Genomic DNA, 22305 nt, shown 5'->3' on the forward strand with positions numbered 1-22305 from the left:
TTTTTAATATTTGTTTCTTCCTTTGCATTTTAATGGGATACTGGAAAGGAGTATACTGGTCAAGGGGTCAAGGCTATACCTACGCTTTGGGAAGTGGATCCCCAGCCAGTGTGTTTAATATTCTGTACCACCAAACCTTCTTCTTCCAGGAATCCTTCTACCTCCAGGAGGAGAACGTTCTTGATGCATTTACTGTGATTTCAGGAGAGGAAATTGTTTGGATACATATTTACAGCTCCATCCCTTGCCTGAAATAAATACATGCACTTTCTGGTAACTCTTAAGTAGAAATTGAAGGATGAGACAGGTGGAAGTAGATAGCAGTCAGAGTTGCCTCTTTCTTCCCTGATAAGTGTGGGTAGAACTAGAGAAAATGTTTTGTTTGTGTTGCCAGAGCAGACAATAGGGATGTTGTTGTCAAGACGGGGAGGTGAAAGCATGAGTCCCGCTCAATGGTAGACATTAGACACCCCGCCTCCAGAGGAGTCTGCAAACTCCCTTTCAGCCCCGTGAAGCCCACGTGGTTTCTTAGGAGCCTTCAGCATTTGCACGTGTGAATCCCTTTGTGTGTACAGCTCCTGATGTCCTGTTTGAACGGGGACAGTGATTTATTCTTGATTCTTCTGTTTTCAAGTCCACGAAGATAGAATAATTTCCACATAATTGGAACCAGAGCGTGGCTGCTGAAGTGGAGTTTGCCAAGTGCTTAAGAAACCCTCGAGGGAGAGGCGGTGTCGGCATAAATTAATGCCTTTTGATTTGCATTTTGTAATGTGCTTTTAATTTTACTCTTAAAGCTGAATTTGAATTGATGCATTTTTATAACTTCTGTCTTTTAGATTTCAACTCTTTAGCATACAAGATGGCTTAGGTAAACAGTGGTGAGAAAGCATGACATCCCTGGTTGAGTAATTTCCTTTTCTGTGGCTGTGTGTGTATTCTAATTTTAATTGCTAATCACTCACGTTTACAAGTGGTCTTCAATAGTAAAAGGCATTAAAATATGTGGAGCTGTAGATGTTTTATTTGAGGTGTGTCCTGAATAAGTGTTTGGGTCTCTTCTACTGCTGGATTCTGAAGAGTTACAATATCAACATACATCTTAAGTATCAACACTTGCCCAATTCCAGGGAAGATTCTACGCAGAAATGCCTAAAACCTCAAAGCCTTTTACGTTTCAACGGAAGGAGCATCATGATTTTCCCCCTCGACTCCGTTGTGCAGGGTTTTCTCAGTGGAGTGGACACGAAGTCAGTTATCCAGCAAGTTTCATATTATAGGAAAGATGTTCAAGGAATTCTCCCACAGGACTTCTCATGCCCGGACCTTCAAACAGTGCCTGCATGGGTTAGTGATCCAAACGATACTTAATTTGGAAGGGAGAGAGAAGTTTGATGGCTTAATAAGGAAGGGGCCGGGATGCCCTGGACGCTGAGGTGGCTGGAGGCAGAGCTAGTGTTTGTAAAGATACAGCTTTTTCTCCTTTAATAGCTGGTTTTGTGGATTTCCTAGACATCTCTGCTGTGACTTTCTTACTACTTTCCTGAGTTTACCAATAATCGAAAGGGCATGTAATACTGGAGTGTAGCTGTGTAGAAAAAAGCATCCGGTAGAAGACTTGACTTGGGGCAGCGAACACACAGTACACTATACAGAGGATGTGTTGTAGAATTGTGCACCTGAAACCTATAAAATTTTATTAACCAAAGTCACCCCAATAAGTTCAATTATTTAAAAGAAGAAGAATTTCTTTAGGATGGGGGCAAAGTGAAAAAAAAGAATAAAGCATCCACGGTAAAAGCCTTCCATTCCTTCTTCTCACCCATGAGCTACACCTGGGCAGGCAGCAAGCACTACCTTGTTCTAGCGCATATGAGGGTCTTGATCTTGACCTCTCCCTGTCACCCTGGGGATGTCTGAGCCCCGCACCTATTAAAATATCTATGTGTGAATCCCTTTGTTTGTACACTCCTGAGGGACTGTTTGAACAGTCAGGCTTAGCCCTACCCACTCCCACTCCCAACCCCTCTCTCTCACTGCTGTCCTGGTTCCTTCCAAAATGCAAATCTGACCGCTCCTCATTAAAACCTTTAAATGGCTCATAACAACAACAAATCAGTACAGAGGTTTTATTACATGCCAGGCCTGTTCAAAGGACTTTACATACGTTAAGTCATGATTATGGCTTAGTAATAAAGCTGACATTATTATTATAAAGTTGGCTTTATAATAATAAAGTTGACATTAATTGAGCCTTTTGACCAGACACTGTTCTAAGCACATATTTTACAATGTTAACTCATCCCAAAAAACACCCCATGAATAAGGAATTTTTATTTTACTCTTGTGGGAACTGAATCACTACAGGTTAAGTAAGTGGCCCAAGGTCAAGTCTAGTAAGTGAGGCTGTAGCTTTCAAACCCAGGCACACTGGCTCCAGGCTCCCTGTTCTGAGTCCCGCTCAGACCGCCCCTCCCCATGAGCTCCTGATGTCGGAGCCCAGCTCAGCGCTCATCCGGATCGGATCCCTGGTCCAATCTCAGGGTCCAGCAGCATGGCTCTCCTGGCTTACCATTCTGCCACACTGAAGACAACAGGTGCTCTCGAACGCGGGTCCTTCTCCTCGACTAGCTGGAGTCACTCACACTTTCCGTTCCGTCTGCAAAACATCTGTCTGAGGCCTGGGACCTAGAACACCCCCTCACTCAAGGTGGCCTTCTCCTGAGTCTATGTACGTTTGTTCCCCCGGCCAGAAGGCATGCCTGAAAAAATGAGTTGTGGTTATTCCCACCCACATTTGGGCTCGCCGTACCTCTTATCATACACATCTAATTTAACTGAATAGTAGACAGATCGGTGGAGCGTGAGTAAGAGAAACAGTCAACTGTTTTGAAAAACTAACAAGTAAAGCGTTTTTCCTTTTAAAGGGCTGTCAAACGTGGTGAGACAACTGTGAAAGCCTGCGGAAGAGCCGGCAAAGCCTAGAACGAGTCTGTACTCCTATTTTGTCACGAATATCTTTACGTTTTCACTCCAATGTAAAGAGACCCACACTGGGGGTTATGAACAGTGTAGTGTGAGTATGGTGTAGGCAGAACTTCAATCCGTGGATTTATACCCAAAGAGAATGGCTTCAAATCTCAGAAGAGCAGTGAATTAATGGTGCATTATGTTTTATCATACAGCGATATGATTAAGAAATGAATGGTGATCTTTTTGGTATAATTCCATGCCTTGCCAATTTAAAAAAAATTAATGGTAATCTGGATTGTGTGGGATGAGAGGATTTCTAATCTCTTTGAAATTTGGTACCATATTGCTCATCACGTCAACAACTAGCCAGACCCCAGTACCAGGGTTCTTCTGATTTTAACCTATAAGGTGCTTTCTGGTCTCTCATTTTCTGCCTTTGAACTTTCTTTCCTTTTGCCTGAAATGCCTTTTCCTACTCTTCTTTTTACCAACTTCAATACATCTTCTAGTGTTAGATATCACCCACTCTGCAATTTCCCCCAGACCTCCCAAGACTGTCCACATATTCCTCTAAATGTCTGTTAGAAACAACTGCACAGAGAAAAAAATTGAGTTAAAAGTTTAGAGGAAATGATGAGTGTATCTACTCCTTTTCACATTATATTTGCTAGCATGGGGAAGATATTAGAGGACAGTTTTCTCAAGTATAATTATAAGGATAAGTCATAAACTTCTCTAATCCTAGTATCCTATCCAAAATAAATCTCTAGGACAATCACATACTTGACCATGACCTGAAGACTATCATGGTGCTTCAGCTAGAACCCAGAGGACAAGGGGACCACACAGAATTTTGACTTGGGGATGATCAGCTCCAAAAACGTGGTTTTTGTTTTTTTGTTTTTTAGGGATTGTGGTCAAACCGACCATTTGTAGGAGAGAAAGTGGTTAGTAATACCTATGCAACCGCAAGGCAGGTCACTGAATATAAAACACAACCGAGACAGTAGAGAGCGAAGTAGGTGTAGGTGGACGTCCAGGTTTCCATGGTAAGCCTATTTCATCTAATCAAGGAGGTAATTTGTGATCCTGAAGAGAATGTAATTATGAGCATTTATTTTCTAAGTGGGATGGTTTTTGATAAGAGTGAAACAGGAGTGCTTTTATTAGAATGAGATGGATATCCAATCAGAAGGCACAGAGATTATGCTAATTGCGTGGTTCTGGTGCTTAAACGGGAACACGTTGTTCTCCTGGACTCACGTTCACTGGCAAGTAGCCCTGTAACCAGGATGTGCTGGCGCTGAAAAGCCGAACCACTATAAGGCGTCGCTTCCCTGGGGGTGCTTCTGTAGCGAGCCCCCAAAACAGAGGGGTGCACCGAATACGATTAGGTCTCAGAAAGAAGCATCATCCCAAAGTGAAGTGGCCACATGGAGAGCGACTTTCTGTGCTCTGTACCTGAATTGCACCTCACCTGAATTTTCTCCTCCATAAGAGGAAAGCCAGGCTTGCCTTTCCTGGAACCAGAGAGAATTGCTCACTACATGCCGGAGGCTCAGGTCACTGATAGCAAATATTCAAAGACAATCATGAAGTAACGTATCCTGGGAAGCTCTAAGTCAGCTTTATGCTTACAGCAAAGGGACCTGGCCTCCAGGCAGTCTGACCCATCGCCTCCTTCATGCTTTGTAGCCCAGATCAGTCTTAGGCAAGGACCCTGCCACCGTGGCGTCGTTCTGTGGAGAGGGAAGGGAAATCCCATTTATGACTTTGAAGCAATCCACTCACCTGTCTACATTAGGATGCTGTTATTCTAGACATTCTAATATGGGTCCATGATGCCGGCTCCTGAACTCTGAAGCAATTGGGCTTGAATTAGCAAGATCCCTTGTTTGTTACTACATAAAACCTATTTTATTCATGTCGACGTTTTATGAAAAATAACCGATAGTTGCCAAATGTGCAGTCTAGCATAGTAACTCTTAAGAAAGCATATTCTCTCCTGTAATGCTGTTTGAAGGAAACTGTGAAAGACAAAATAAGGAATATTCGGTTGGAAAACTAACTGATTGATGATTAAACTAATCCCTGCTGACGTTAAATAGGTGATTCTACTATTTTACAATAGTGATCATGTAAAACGCAGGATTCCAGTGCACATTTAACAAATTCTAATTGGTTCTTGTGATGTAGTTCTATATAGAAATGTTATTGGTAGGTAATTAAAACTTAAAAAATGGCAATTAAAAATACGAAATGAAAAGTTATGTTCAAAAGAGACTGCATCATGCTACACTTGGAAGATCAAAGAGTTTTATAGCCATTGTAGGTGATAATGAGTAGTTAATAGAGAAACAAATTCTCAAAAAAGAAAATTGCAGGCTTTCATAAAGAACAGAAGAAAAGAAGGCAAATAGTCAGTTCATATGCCTTGATGAAAGAGTTGTCTTTGTGTCCTAGAAGGCCTAAAAACATTAAATCATACAAAGGCAGATTTCCAGAACATTCTACCCAAAAGAGGATAAGGAGTTTCATTCTGATGACCAGGCAGGATGGTGCCTTAAGTTCTGTCATTACAATGAATCCAGGAAAACACTGATTTTGCAGGGGGAGGGTGTCGTCCGAATCTTCTTGAATTATGTCAGGAAGGACCCAACAGCCTGGGCCCATCAGCAGGCACCCCTACTCTTCCGACTTCCTCTCTTAATTTCAATCACAGATGGGGAGCAATGTCCTGCCAAGTTGAAAATATGTTTTGTTATTGTCCTCTTTATGTGATTTTATGTTCTTCTTGTTGTTGTTTTGTGTCTGTTTTTGTTTTTGCATTACCTTTGAAGGAGAGTGAATAGACCACCCCAAAATATTTCACCTGGGCATAAGGGGCTGGAAAGACAGGAGATGAAGTTCTCATGTGAAAGACATCCTCTCTGTTCTAAAAACAAAGTAATATTCTTGTTACCAAGAACACGAAGTTGAGACCAAGAATATTCTATACAAGCAGACCTTCTAATGTGATTTTTATCTTCCTTTAGCCCCCACATGATACTCAGTTACTAGTACTTCTCCATAATTGCTTCTGTTTGTTCGACCTACTATACAACATGTAGGTTCTGCCTTGTCTTTGGGTCTTTATTTCTTTATTTTTTTTGGGGGGGGGTCCTTCATTTCTGATGAGGGCTCCCATGTCACATAAAACTTATATAAATTTATATACATTAAGTCCTCATTTATCACCGTGGATGGATTCTAAAACTTAAAGCAAGCTAATGGATGACAAAATCAGTTTTACCATGGGCTAATTGATATAAGCCAGTGTTAAGTTCCTAGGGCATCTCATTAATTTTTATAACAAAACAATGTGAATTAAAAATTATTTAAGGACCTGCTGTACTTTTTTCTCTGGTTGATCTGTGTCATTTCTCAGGCCCAGATGGAAACCTCTCAAGGGTAAAAGTGAAAGTTCGCCTCCCCACACCTTCCTAGTCTGTGGAATGACTACTAGATGTTTTTTGGAAATCTGTCCGTGAAGACATTCTAGTAGCGTAACTTAAACAGAAATGATTGTTAATGGGCATCCTCCTGGGACCAACATTTAACAAATTCTTTGATCAGTACCGTTCCCTGAACCACCAAATGTAAACCAAGGGAACGGCACATAATTCTGCAACTCATTAAAAAAAAAGGCAGTATTTTAAATAATAACAAAAGAATCTGGGAGCTACATGTATAGATTAGGATTGAGGAAAGTCTTTTTAAGCAATACCAAAAGCCCCCCCCCCCAAAAAAAAAAAGAGAGAAAAAATCAATAATATTTAGAATGAAATAATGTAAATATATTTAATTTTTCTGTACAGTTATCATGACTGGATGGCTTCATTACAGAGTGAATCATAAAGTATGTCCCTTAGTTTATGGTTACACGTCTCAAGGAACTCATGCACTAAGGAGAAGGACATATTTTTTCTGTAAGTGAAATGGGATTTGAATTCCACGCTGCCTTCTTTACCTCTTCCCTGTTACCTGTTCTTCATAACTTGCCTTAACTCTTCATAATGCCTTTCCTGACTCTTCCAGTCTAAATTAGTGTGATCCTTAGAACACCTATGCAGTTAGCAAAGTGTGACACTCATCATTTATTCCTCCACTCACCCGTTATTTCCTTGCAGATACTTCCAACTTGTTAAATTTTGTCTATAGTCGTTTAGACTGCCACATACATTGTATAGATCACCGTGTTGCTTATGTTTTGAATCATGGAATAAACTATAATCTTGGTGGAAGGGACAGCATCTTATTCTTTCCTGTGCTCTCACCTACAGCATTTATACTGTTTCATAGAGTCGTTATTCAATAGTTGTTTATTTATATCAAGGAAGAAACACCAGCATTTCTACTGTCACAGAATTCATCAGCTTCTCCTCATTCACTAACCATGACACATAACATAAGGCAGCATAAACTGCCACCCACTGCTGTGATACTCAACAGACCAAGTACATGTTATATACATGCCTGCTCCTGCATGGATGGAACCCAATGATTGCTAAATGTCCTCTGTCTCAAATTCTTGCTATCATTGCAGTGATTTTCATGGGCAGCCGAAGGTATTTTTAATATGTATGTTTAACAGGATAAAACATTCTATACGTTCAGGAATATTGTCACATTTAAGCTTCTAATTGTATAATTGTATTTTAGGAAAAGAAATACATCAGGAATATGCATCACTAAAAAACAAAGCTCTACTAAGAACATTCATATTAAATTTATAAAATTAATTCTGAACTTTATTGTGAATATGTATAAATCTAACATTTAATTTAAATGAGCTAAATAGATTTGCTCTGATCACCTAGCAACAGCCTGCAGTCTATTTAAAAAATGACATTTCATTTTTTTTTCTAGTGAAAAGATGTTAAGACCTATTCTTTGGAAACTCAAGTAGTCCTGATCTATGGCACAATGAAAGGAAATTACGGGATCTGGTTTCTATCATGGGTGCCCTGTCTCTAGCTCACTAGGAGGCTTCACCTAAATGCTTTCGCCTCAGTGTTTTCTGTGCAAAGAGGAATCATATTCTTTTCAACTGTGATCCTGAGAAACAATTACTTATAGGTAGCTATGGGTGATTCAACTTCCTAGAAATTGTTACTGAATTTGTTTGGATTCACCATCTATTAATTGCATAGATTTTTATTTTTAACTCAATACAAGCTACAAGGAAAGAAGTATTGAGTCTCCATACTTCAGCATTTAGTTACTAAGCAAACATACAGTTGGCAACGTTGAGAGTCAGGAGAGAGAATGAATATATTGAGCATTTGGAGTTTTTACAATGCTGACTCTGACCATGGGTTTTATGAAACAAAATTTAGGTCACTTCCCTGCTTCAAATCCTTCCATAGGATAAAATAGCCATCGATTGTGTTTCATGACCAGGTCCTGTAAAACTTTGATCTCGTTTCAGAGACCTGCTCTCATTTTGTCTGGTATTAATATAACTGTTATTTCCCTGTTTAGTTGTGTTATTATCAAATTCTCTGTGTCCTTTTGTTTATGTATCTTTCTTATTAGCAGCATAAAGCTTGGAGAATTGGAGAATTATTTTTTTCTCTTATCTAGATTAGTCCATTTACTTTTATTATGATTACTGATATATTTCAATGTCATCTTATTTTGTACTTTCTATTGATCCTGCATTACCCCTTTTATGTGTTTTTTTTTAATTCTTTTGTGTTAACTGAGATTTTTTAATTTTCTACTGGCTAGGACATTATAGATTACATTTCTACTACTCTTAAAATGGTGTCAGTGCATACCGAACAAAGTAAAGATATTAAATATCTCCACTCTTCACTAGAAAAGTTCAAAAAATCATAGAAAAAATATTTTCAATCACTTCCCTTCTTCCTATGTGTTATTGGTATAAGTACTCACATGGCGGTACTAATCTTATCATGAGGGCCTCACCCTTAGGACCTAGTCTATACCTCATTATCTCCCAAATCCTCATCTCTAAATACCATCATACTGGGGATCAGGCTCCAACATACCTTTTCAGGAGACATAACTTAGTCATAGTTCAAGGTAATTCAATTAAGAAAGTACCATTTTTTCAATAACAAAAAATAGTGCTGAAAAATTGGATAACCATGTGCAAAAAGAAAGAGAGAAAGAAGGAAACTTGTACTTTCTTACCATATTAACAAAAATTCTAAAACTATAAAAGTAGAAGAAAAAACATATTTTTTAAAAGCATGTGTTTGTGTGTGTGTGTGTGTGTGTGTGTGTACCTGCATATGTATGTATTTGGGAAATTCTTTGAGTATGAATTTGTTCCTTTGGTTGTATCAAAGATTCCATAGATAATTTTGTATTCAACTGATGACACTCAAGGGAGTCAAAGACTTAAAGAACAACCATTGTTTTGAAGGTCAGATCAAATTTGGGCAATCATTCTTCATTCCCTTTGTAAGACCTCGGTAACTTGTCTTGGTAACGCTGGTGCTAAAAATGCCTTTTTGTAGACAGGTAGTTAGAGTGCCATACGGAACTCATTTTTGACTGTCACAACCAAAATTATTTGCAGGCCATAGATATACACAACCTTGAAGGCTGATGCCTCACTTAAGTGTTAAATCACCCAAAAAGATTATCTTGTCTTCCTTTTATGTGAATTCGGGAGCGCAGCTATTTAAAATTCCTCCTCTGGAGGAGTTCTATTAGGAGCGTTACATTTCCTTGGCTGTCCTAGAAGAAACCAGCTCAATATTTTATCCTTAGATTTTGTAAAGCTACTTCGGGTTCTTTTGTGAAAAGTCAGATTGAAGCCCAGGGAACAGACTATGCACTGTGTCTATGGCGCGGATGTCACCAGGGTCGGAGGGCTCACACAGTCCTTTCACACCTGTCTGGTACGCGGGTAAACCACTGTCTACTTTGGCAGCACGCAGACGTGGGAGCGGTTAGCAGGTGAAAACCTAGGCAGGTCGATTGTGTGTTCACCCTCTACTCTGCATCTTTCCATGCACGAGCAGACAGTTCTAGAGTGTCCCAGAGGGCACAGGAATAAAAGAAAAACAGGATTCATTGTGCCACTAGGAGCAGTCACAGCGCAACGGTGGGGGAAGCAATCACTGACGCAGAGCTCAGCTCGTCCTGGGAGGCTGATGCTGATAGATGGTGGAGGCTGGCACACACTCTGGATTATGAAATGAAAGGAGACAGTGGACAAAGGAAGACAATAGCAACAGTAACTGCCCCGTATCGGGCGCTCACCATCCGTCAGAGCTGTGTGGAGTGCTTCAGAAGCAGTCCCGATGCTAAGAGAATCCATTCATCAAGGTCTTAGCCCGTGCCACGTCTCCAGAGAGCAGCCTTTTCAGTTCGGTGCTGGCAGGGGCCCTGTCCTGCAAAGGAGGACAGCCACGCTTAGCCTCTCATGGACTTAGTACTGGAAGGTACTAACTCAGGTGTGAAAGCCCCAAAGTGGCAGACTGCAGAGATGATGCTCTAGAGCCATGGTCGGCAAACTCATTAGTCGACAGAGCCAAATATCAACAGTAGGACAATTGAAATTTCTCTTGAGAGCCGAAAACCAACTTTTGCGCACGGGCCACGAACTTTCAGTCGCACTGTACGTGCGCGCCCGCACGTGGTATTTTGTGGAAGAGCCACACTCAAGGGGCCCAAGAACTGCATGTGGCTCGCGAGCCGCAGTTTGCCAACCACTGGTCTAGAGCAACCTCTGCGTTACGTTCTCTACTAACTGCTACCCTTCATCTCAGCCTGGTGAGTCGGGATCTGTCCTATCCATCCCATTGTGAAAACCGGCACATTAAAGTCAAAACGAAGTAACTTGCACGGGATTACTTATGAGGAACAGTATCAACGTTAAAGCTGGTTAATGTTTCTAGACTCTATGATATTTCCACTATATTATTCTGCCTCTGTGATCGTATTTTCACTTATTCATTCATTTGTTCGTTTACTTCACAAGTGTTTGTTGAGCACCTGACCCCATGCTTTGTTCTGGGCTCAGGGGATACAAGAAAGCCAAAACTCCAAGGTTTGCATTCTAGTGGGGAGAGATGGGCAATAAGCGAATAAAGCAGTAAGTGAAGTGGTAGTAGACGCAATGAGGAAACGTGAAGCCTTGTCAGGGGCCAGGAAAGGATGGGACGAGGGGCGCACTTAGACCTTCTAGGTGAGGCGGTGAGTGCAAGGAAATGCGTAGCTGCCAGGGGTCATTTTATGATGCTGTCACTTGGTCTCTGTGACCTTGAAACTGAATCTGAGTTTTATATTGTTGTGTGTGTGTGTTGTTTTTTTTTTTTTTTGTATATGTTTGACTAAAACCTCCCATTTCAGTGCAGAAATGATTTTATGCCAGTTTTATTTCATATTCGGCTTGCATGATTATTCCAAGAGACAAAATGGGAAACTGTTTACTTTATGAGTATGTATCCATTGTCGCTGTCTTAATGCGGTGAACAAATGCTTGGACTTCAGGGAGAGTGTGCCCTGCCCACAATTAAGTGAAGGAAGGATCTCTTCACTGTCATTCGTCCTTGATGTGGGATATTAGTTCTTAGCGGCAATCCGTGAGGCAGCAGTAGGGATGTCAGGAACTAAGTGGCTGATTTCAGTTGAACACTTACATTCCAGAGTATCTGATGCTAAGATGAGGGCAACTTGTTTTTGCTTGACTTTAAAAGCTGAAACTCTCCTCCCCAGTAGTAATTAAAAGTAAAAAGCACTCATTAGCTTACTGTGGGCTTGTAATGGCCACCACATCGCTTCCTCGCATGAATAATTTACTGACCGAAAGCAAAGTAATTCAACATTGAAATTATCTGGAAAATTAAAAACCATTCTAAGTAATGAATAGTTTCAATTTCTGTAGCACCAATTGATGTTTTGTTTTTTTCTTTTCATGCATTCTTCTGCACGTATACAACTTGCTGACAAACATGTCTGATAGGGACTCCACCTCCAAGAACCGTGGGCAAAGCTGCTTCTGGGCTTAACTCTATAGACTCGGGGGCGACATTCATGCATTCAGTTATCCAACCAACAGTTATCGAACAGCTTCTTTAGACAAGGCATTTCCCAAAGGCTTTGGGGAATAAAAATAGGAACAGCAAATGGTCTCTGCCCTCTAGAGAATTTATTATCTAATTGGGATAATATGTTATTCTAATGCTGTCCCTTTAATTGAACTGTTGATATTATAATTGATTTAGCCAATCTTGTGTGGTTGGGTATTTAGAAAGATCTATGCTTGCTCTAAAAGGCCTGTGTTATACCCCCTCAGGATAAATACTTGTTTATATTTCTGATTATTTGTTTGGATCTCTACCAGGAGAGTAACTAGGTCAGAGGACATGAATGTTTTAGCCTAATTAATACATTTGAAAAAGTTAGGCAACGTAAGAAAAAGTGGTTGCCACCTCCTCCGTTGCCACAGACACTGGGCCTGAGCCTGTCCTTATTTCAAGGCCTGGTCACCGCGAGGAACCGCCTACAGCTCTAAGTGTGTGTCCCTGACCCATGATTTGTAAACTGTCTTCAAAATGGTTAAACCTTTTCTCATTTTCAAGGGTAACATATGAACTGAAATAGTGCTGACAAGAAATTGTCAACTGACATCAATAGTTCGTGTCTAACGAGCTCACCGAAGTTTTTTCTTGCTTATATATCCGGAATTTTAGAGAATTAAGAAGTCATGAAAAGTGCTGTTAGGTGGTTTGGGAAGTTTTTTTGACTTAAAAAAAAAAAAGATTACCACTGACCAATAGTTGAATATTGACTTAAAAGCAAAAGTTAGGGAAAAATAGATGAGTATTTTTAGGGCTTAATGAATTTCATAAAAACATATTTAGACTATTCATATTTAGGGTAAATTAAGTAGCAAAACATTTGGTGCTAGTGTATTTTTAAAAATATATGTTTTATTGATTTTTTAGAGAGAGAAAGGAAGAGGGAGAGAGAGAGAGAAACATCGATGTGAGAGAAAAACATCAATTGGCTGCCTCTTCACGCACCCCAACCGGGGAGACTGAACCCACACCTAGGCATGTGCCTTGACCTGGAAATGAACCAGTGACCCCTTGGTGCATGGGATGACACTCAACCAGCTGAGTCACACTGGGCAGGGCAGCGCATTTTACCAAGTTCCTACCTACAGAAGTGTGGGGGGAAATGGTGTGGATGGGGTTCAGAATTCTAACCATGTGTTACTCAACATGAAAGTTTTGGTGTAGCATCGAGGTTAGCCCATAACGATCTGTTGTATCTTTGTAATAGCATTTTTGCCTTCCTAATTTGGTTTGCCTAGCTGTTTGCTCTCTTTTCCGTTCTAACCTCATTGGCTGTGCTGTTTCTTCCTAGAACCATGGGACACAAAAACCGCTATGTCAAGGTGCCTCGTGGTCACATCTGGGTTGAAGGCGATCATCATGGACACAGTTTCGACAGCAATTCTTTCGGGCCGGTAAGTCGCCTCGTTGCTGTCGTCATTGGATGTCAAAGGTCGGAGCAAAGGTGTGTCAGACTGTTTGCTCAAGGAATCCAGCCAAGACTGGTCATGAACCTCCCAGTGGAGCTGTTGGTGTTCGATCATTTCCTTTTGAGTAACCGAGACGGGTCATTGAAGCCATGGTGTGTGTGTGTGTGTGTGTGTGTGTGTGTGTGTGTGTGTGTGTGTCTGTGTTGCATAGAGGAGAACGCAGACGCTTCCATGAAGCATGAAAAGATGTTTCCAGCTGACTGGCTGATCCCAGTGGGGAGGGTCTTTATTTCCCCCAGAAACGCTTTGTTGCTTATGTTTTCAGTTAGTGTTTAACTTGATAGAATATGTTAAAGACCCGTAGGCACCCATTTTCTACACCATTCCTTAGAAATGCAGGCATCATGGAAGTCACATTGGTAAGTAACATGCTGTCAGCATCAAATTATAGCAGAAATGCAAAAATTAAAAAATATTGCAGAAATGCAGATGTTCCTTATGCCATGCTTATAGTACATAAAATATGTGACTAAACGGATATTATACCCTGAGTGGCCAGATTATTATGATCTCTGAATGCATAATAATCTTACCACTCAGTGTACTTCTCTTGAGTACCTCATTTATTTGATATCAAAGATACTATAAATTGTGCACCTGATCCGTTTTCCCCTTTGCAGTGGCTGATAGAAAGCTCAGGGCAATAGGTGGTTGATCTCCAGCAAAAGTCTAGAATACTTTTGGTACCCATTTGAGATACAAATACTGAGTGGCCAGATTATTATGCATTCAGAGATCATAATAATCTGGTCACTCAGTGTATATACTGCATATTTAATCAAACTATTTATATATTTTTTTCAATTTGAACATGTACAGAGATTCTCTACTTATAAACCACTACAATAAATCATTATGTAAGGCAAAGAACCTGTTAGCTACAGAAATCAGGGAATTGCACCTGATTTCTGGTTACCTATATCTGCTTAAAAACTTGGATTTTCACCCAGAAGGTTTTCCTAAAGTGAGTCGTATCTATACTTAATATTTATGTGTAAGTTAGTATTGAACACCTTCAGATAGGTTTGCAAAAGAGTGTGTCCCCGGAGTGTTGTCTAAACTGACAGTTGGTGGTGTAATTATGACAATCTATTTGCATATTGTGAGGGATCACATCACCGTCACCTTGACTCACCTTTGGCTGTAAGTACGGTCATAGAGATGCACTTGGATCAGAACTATAGGTAAGTGGAATATCTTCAGGAGACGACCACTGCTTCCTTCTTCTAGTTGCACAGACAATACAAACTTCTGAGATAGTCATTATTTCACAAATATAATTGGCTCTTTGTATCTTATACCAAAGATGGGACAGGCAGATTGGAAACGTAGGCCACCTGTGGTATAAAAGTGATTGCTGTGAACAAACCCAGTAACAACTTGAAAGTGAAAATAAATCACCTAAAAGCAGTTTTACTTCTCTCTCCTCAACCAGATTAAATCCAATTTCACGTATCAGGTTTGGACCAAGTCTACACTAAAATGTTAGTCAACTTTAGTTCAGGTTTTAATTGGTTTTCATTTTCAGCGACTCTGAAATGGAGTGTTAAAAACTATTGTTTTGTTGTTGGTTGTAGGTTGTGTGACAAGAGTTAGAGATGGTTTTGTTTTTTTGTTTATGAATAAGTTAGTCCATGCAATATTGGTTAGACAACATTACTCGTAGTGAGTTGTATTCCACGTGCCTTCTTGTTGGGAGAGAAAAGCATTGAGCTCAGTTGCATGTCAGCCTCAGAGTATCCGTCCATGGTGCTGCTTGCTCTTCCTGGGTGGTTTTTTGAGCCATTGAGCTATGAGTTTACCCAGGAGCGTGTATCAGGCGTGTACATTTCCTGTCACTCGCATCTTAGAAAAAAAGAAGGCGAGAACCATGTGTGAAGGACAATCTCATTGTTTATTACAATAAAAGCTACCCTATGCTAACCATTGACAACCATGTTGCTTGTAGCACTTCACTTCCATTTGGCTTATGTCATGCTTTTAAAGGAAATCTACTTGTTAATTACAACTTGAGCCAGTAATATGAGTCTGAGACACAAAATGACTTTGAAATTGAATGATTCTTTTCTTTCGTTTTAATGGATATGTATTTACAGAGTGTCTTTTGGTTTATGGGTTGGATAAGCTATCAATTTTCATTCATTTAACTAGCTTTTTTTTTTCTTGGTCAAAATTAGATGAAGAAACTTTTCGAGGCTTAAAGAAAACATTTGTTACATATGTATTAACCTATTTGTGTTTGATGAGTTATAAGTACATAATTTTACTTTAATCATGAGCTCTCATGTTCTGTGTTTCAACAGCATTTATGCCTAGGAAAAAATAATTAACAATATTAATATTGATGCTCCCCAACAAGTTTTAAGAGGACAGGGGAGGGGGGGCAAAGTGAAGTAAAGCCCCACAATCCTGATTTAAAGCTAATTGGTGATGTTTGAGTACAGAGAATTCTTATTGCATTTTTGATGAAACCAATGCTTATCTGAATAATTTGTTAATTATTTTAAAGTTCTTATAATTCTAAAAAATAAAAACTAAAGTTTTCTAATTCTAAAAATCTAAAATAATCTTGAATTTTAAAGTGCAGACAGACTTGAGAATTATTCAGTTTCCCAGTAGCTTTCGGTTTATGTTTTTTGGTTTATGGAGAACACCCTTGGAGATTGTACGTGGAAGGTCAGTAACTTTTCTAGGTGGCCCGTCCTTTCCTGCCCTTGAGAGGAGGAAATGCCCCTTTCCTGGGTGTAAGCTGCCTCTCTAGAGGTAGCTGGGATGGCCTCCCGGATGCTGATCTTGACTTTGTGGAGGTTGATCGAAGCCTTCACCCTTCATTTTCCTCCTGAGTAACTTCAGCAGTGCATCCACATACAGTGGGCATGCTTTGACTCTTTGAATAGTCCATGTCCTTTATCATGGAATCTACCCAGTGCATTTGACACCGTTGCCCTCTGGCAATCACCATGGGACTGACTTTCTCCATGCGGAAGTAGACTTAGTTCTTGTCTAAAGAAGAATAAGAAAAATAATGTCTCATTCTGTATGGTTTTTCCTCATGTGTTATTTCCCATTTATTTCTTAAGATTTGAATTTGCATTTCTGATTGGCTTATTGCCATGATGTGTAAGCCCTCAATGGGATTTAACAGTTTTACAAGTAAAAGATGAACAGTGGGATGATTGCTCTAATTTAAAAGAGCAATATGGAGTTATAGGAATAGACAACATTGCAACAGAGTAAGTCCTGACTCCTCTCCTTCTAACTTGTTGGGATGCCATTCTGGAGGGAAACTGGTAGGCACGCTTAGGATCACAGATGATATGTTACAATAAAACAGAAAGTCATGCCATTCTGGTTACGGACCTCACCGGTCACTCAATTAGCATGGGTTTACATGTGCTCATGTCAAAAAAGAAAAGTTTTCTCCTCGCTGAATCGGTCTTACATAGACAATTGATAAATGAGCACGTGTGTGTGTGTGTGTGTGTGTGTGTGTGTGTGTGTGTGTGACTGGATAGGAAATGTTTCCATTATGAGTATATCTTTATGGAATATCTTGGTTCTAAGCCTCTTGAATATATATATATATATATATATATATATATATATATATATATATATATATACATTTTCATCACACAGTGATAGAAAATGCCCTATCTTCCTTCTCATAATAGAAATTTTCTATCATAATGGCTTGAGCTTAGATTCTTAGTGTGAAAAATAGCTTTTGTAAGTTTTCTTTAAAATTGTAATTGTCTGGAAGTGTTTCCCAAGGCTATTGCCACTTGCATTTACTGGATTATGTATTAAAGATACCTATGATTCTGATATGGAGGGTGATGGTTGCTTGGAATGTCGGATAAGCACTTCTTTTGGGAAGTCCTTTGCTCTGTGAAGCAGATTAGGGTCTTCCTCTTCCCCAAAGCTGCTTCCTGTAGAGGACACGGAGACGTTTCCCACTGTAGCCACGCTGTTGTTCTTTGCCAACATCCAGAGCAACTGCTTATAATAAATACTCACGCTTCTTCTGCTCGCTTTCAATTGAAAGCGCATAAAAAGCATATTTTCTGTTTGTGTGTGTACATACATAGCTGTGGATTTTCAAATAGTTACTTTTAATTATTTCCAGTGAGCTACCTCTGCTTCAATTAAAAAGGCGTGCATAGTTCTTCCTCCCATTTATTATAAATACCCATTCCAGTACTTAACATTTGAAATGTTTTCATAGATATTAATTCCTTTTGGTAAAAGCACAAATGGGACTCTCCACAGCCTCCATTTAGCTGGTGCATTTTCTGTCTTTGGTGTTTTCCTGTCATTTTTATCTAGTTTTAAGTCACAAGCCACTGAGATATTTTCATCATTTGGGGTCTACTGATTTGTTGTAAGGAATATATGTTTTCATAGAAATTCTAGTTATTTAGTATCTGAAATAAATATTTTAACTTCACTGACCAAAGGACGTTAGGGGAAAAAAAACAAAAAACACAACACAAAAAACTAATTTGCCTTAAATATTTCAAGGCAAAGATAATCTTTCCAAATGTGTGAAAGCATTTGATTCTTAGGTTTGTGATCACAGTGTCACCTTGTGAACGATTTGTGTTCGGGAAGCATGAAGCAGAGCTGAACAATTTGTGTGCAGAAGCTATGCCTGAGGTACTGCCTCCCTCTGAGCATGGGAACTGCAGGTCACACTAAAGAGGAATTCTTCTGAGTTCCGAGTCACTTGGAAAAGGTCTGATCACTTATTTTATGGACACCTAATTATTAAAATAGTAGCCCCCTGGGATGTTTTCCTGAAGCAAATATGCCCAAGAGATGATATTTTTAGACTACATGGGTCTCAGAAAGATTATTTATAATGAAATGAGCTGATGGTCTGAAAGTGAGGATCTATGAGAAAACATTGGAGTAAAGATTAAATTACCGTAGTATTCCATGTGAACCTAGTGAGATTCAGCAAGCTTTTACTTCTTAAAACGACTAGTGAAAAAGTGAAGGAGAGGAAAAGTTGATTTTTTTTTCTTTGTATACAATACAAGCCTTTCATTTATGTCTTCAAGACTTTTTTTTTTTTGCATTTACTGTTTTTCCACATTGATTTTGGCCTGGATTCGGATGGTTGGGAGGGATAGGAGAGACAAGGACTGCGATAACTAGAGAGAGGTTGCTGGGTTAGGTCATACACGTGGGAAATGAACACTTCAGGAGCTTTGCTATCTCATCATGCCTGTTTTAACTTTTTTCCAACTTTATACATTTTGGGTAAAAAAAAAGAAATTCAGGTATGTGGTTAACAAAACAGTATTCTTGGAGATGCAAGTAGTTGAAAGCAAGAGAAAGGAAAGGGAAGTTTTGATATTTTTAAAAATTAAGTTTTGAGGCCACATGACAAAGGGAGGGGTTGGGCTGGAGTTTTGGGAGATGTTGAAAAGATTCAGAGGTTCAAGTCGTGGACAATAAGGAGTGCCCTGAACCCCTGCTCGTCCCAATCTTCTCGTCACTATCCAGACACGCCGTGGTGCCCAGGCAGAGCAAGTAAGAGGGTCAGTAGGCCCGAGACTGAAGTATAACCCCTACCTGCGAGGAGGACAGATCCCCGGCCAGCTACAACCCAGCGTGCCTTCTCCGTGTGGGGGGGCCGCAGAGCTCTTAGAGGAGTAGGCATCGGGTACTAAACACCACACGAAGGAACTCTGACGTCCCCCAGAAGGGCTTGGTGAAGCAGAGTCTCTGAAATGGGTGAAGATAACAACTGCTCGGTAAAAGCCCCTGTTGTGTACAACCCGCTGGGGCTGCCTGTGTTGAGTGGAGTGGCTTGTGCCTGGGCTGGTCAATGGGCACCAGCTGCCTTGGCACCGCGTTGCTGGTACAGCGCAGGGTGGTCCTGTGGACGCGGAGAATGAACTGACATTTCCTCTTATTTATCTTTGAAGTGTAGCATTTTCCTTGTGTAAATTCTCGCGAGCAGCTAGAGTAACTTTTATTTAAAATCAGCCCTTTTCAAAGAAAGAGAAAGGTCATTAGACTATGTTGACAGGATCCGAATAAAGTGTTCTAGTCACACTTCCTTTGAAAAATGATGCTTAGACTTAAATTGGTCATATTTTCTTGAATTGGTCAGATTTTCTGCAGAACATGCTTGGGCTCATTCAAACATTTTCGTTAGGAACTAAAATAACCTATATCTCATATGCAATGGACGGTAACAACAGGCCTAGGGATCTTAAAGTCATACAACCTCACCGTGGTGTTTTCTGGGCGTTTCTCACGGTTCCCTTGAACAGTGCTGGAAACCTCACGTATTTCATGTAGGTATGGTTCTCACTCGGCTCGTGCAGACAAAGGCCTGCACTTCGGACAAAGGCCGAAGCAATGCAAGGAACGCCATCCCAAGGAAAATATCCAACGCACACAGGTCATTCTCAGAAAGAGCCCAGTCTCCGGAGCAATATTCAAAACGAAGACTTGCCCGGACTGCGACAAGAAACACAGAGTCCCCGAGGGTCGGCCTCGCTTTTAGTTGGATTTGCTGCTCTCCGACAGGACGTCAGCCATCACGACACGAGAGCACATGGTCTCAAGAAGAGAGCAGGGGGTGAGAGTGCCAGGAGGGGTGGCGACGTCAACAGTGACCACCCCCACCCCCACCCCCGCCAAGATCAGAGACAGGCTCAGCTTCCCTTTCCAGCACATCAGATCTCGTCCGTGTCTCCATCATTCTGCTGGCGTAGAAGTCATTTTCCACATGGTTTCCTTTCCCGAGAGGAGACATGTCACAGCACCGTCGTTGCGCTTCATCGCGATGGCAGACGCCATTCCTTTGGGCTGTTTAATTACCGAAGTAAGCATGTTCATTTCTCAGAAATGTATCTTTACTGACAGTGGGTCAGGGGCCAAGATCTAGCCCAACATAGGCAGTGTTATTAACTTATAATTGATAAGATCTGAGAATTACTTTAAGAGTGAGATTGAAAAAGCCTTATTATTTGTAAGACATAATTGGTGATTACATAGAAAAATGAAATGGACCATACGAGGGGTTAGAAAGAGGAGGGAGACTGGCTTTGCCTAGACAATACCAGCAGGAGAGCCTGCCCCTGAATTTACTGGGATTCAAGGTTTGAGATCAAATTGCCTCGTTTAAGTGGACATCTACTTATAAAATATTTGCTGGGTAGTTGCTCCTCACTTTTCTTAATATGCAGACACCAAACTACCTAAGTGACTTTGGCTTTTGACTAAGCTTGGAGGAGATAACTGTCTTTGGAAATTTTTCATTTTCCTAAAGCTTATCAAGTCATCTTAACAATGGCTTTGCTTTTGTGTCCGTATCTTATTGTAGTTGCCAAAATGACTTAAGGAGAATTTAAAGTCAGCTTGATTGTTAGTGACTTAGGCGAGTGTTTCTCATTCAATGGAGTCATCTGAGGGCCCATAATGGATCAGATTGACCACAGTTGTAGATATTGTTTACACGTCAGACCCTCGTGGGTTTGTGGTCACTAAGAATTTTTCTGAAAACAACTCTGATCTCCTCAGGCCACTTCCTCAAACAGCATCCTCAGCCTGCAGCACCGATCACGGTTAATGAAGGAATGATAGGAGCCTTCCCTTTCGTATCAGGCACCAGCCCTGCCAGTGTGGCTCAGTGGTTGAGCATTGACCTATGAATGAGGAGGTCGCGGTTCCATACCCAGTTGGGGCACATGCCCGGTGTCATCATTGACACTTCTATCTTTCTCTCTCTGAAATCAATAAAAACATAAAATGGGAGATATCTGTAATACTATCAACAATAAAAATACGTTAAAGAATATTTTTTTAAAAAATCAGACAAAGACACTTCTACCACTTCCATTCAGGGCTGTGCTGAGAAGGCATTGCCAGTGCAGGTTAAGGCACGAAAGGAGAAGAAAAGATGTAGAGATTGAAAAGAAAGATTCCAAAATGGTTTTCTCTCTCTCAAGTATGTTATTTCTTCTTAGAAAACCCAAGAAGAATCTGCAGAAATATTAAAGCAGTTCTTTGAGTGTACTAGTAGTGTAGGACTGTCGTATGCAATAATCAAGCATGTCTAGACATCATCAACAACTTAGAAAATATACTTTTATAGAATTTGCCTTTCAAAATAGCACTAAGAAAATTCAGCGTAGTGATTACTTCTGGAAGTGAGGGGAACAAGTGTGATTGGGGAGAGACGAGTGGGCCACCAGCGTCTTGGTACTCTCTTGTATCTTAAGCAGTGTGATGAGTGTACAGGCATTCATTATATTATGCTTTATGCCTTTCATGCCTGGAATATAGTAGAATATTTTAAATAACTACATAAGCAAAAGTATTAAAAGTTGCATCAGCAGCTACCCATTACTCACAGTAGGTCTTCTCCTAGTGTTTGTGGGGCCTGGGCACGGGGTCGACATAACACATGTCTAAATATTTAATAGCTATACCAGGTTAACAGACTGCCAGATGAAGTATGTTCCTTTCCCTTAATGGGATAACATACATTTATACGATAAAACCAGCAAACATATCAATATGACTGAATTTAATTATCATCACCAAGTCCGGATATTCTGCTGGCAGGCCTGTGATGTTTGCGAGAGTAATCTAATAAAAGCAGATATAATTCATGAATTATTATATGCTTATTCATAAACATTTTCTGGCCTCCATTTCTGCAAAATCACTATGTTGTTATTGTATTTCCATATAATTTGCATTCAATTTATAATAATTATATAAAGGATTAA

At 40.2% G+C, this 22305-nt stretch overlaps 1 protein-coding gene across 1 annotated transcript in view; it reads left to right on the plus strand.

Annotated features, from left to right (window-relative positions):
- IMMP2L (inner mitochondrial membrane peptidase subunit 2) overlaps nt 1–22305 on the plus strand; it is a 461183-nt gene that overhangs the window by 347470 nt on the left and 91408 nt on the right. Inside the window, exon 6 of the mRNA XM_079785593.1 lies at nt 13369–13471. Coding sequence (XP_079641719.1) covers nt 13369–13471 — 103 coding nt within the window. The remainder of the gene's footprint in view (nt 1–13368; nt 13472–22305) is intronic.

The sequence above is a fragment of the Cnephaeus nilssonii genome (assembly GCF_951640355.1).
Source record: "Cnephaeus nilssonii genome assembly, chromosome: 12".
Lineage (NCBI taxonomy): Eukaryota > Metazoa > Chordata > Mammalia > Chiroptera > Vespertilionidae > Cnephaeus > Cnephaeus nilssonii.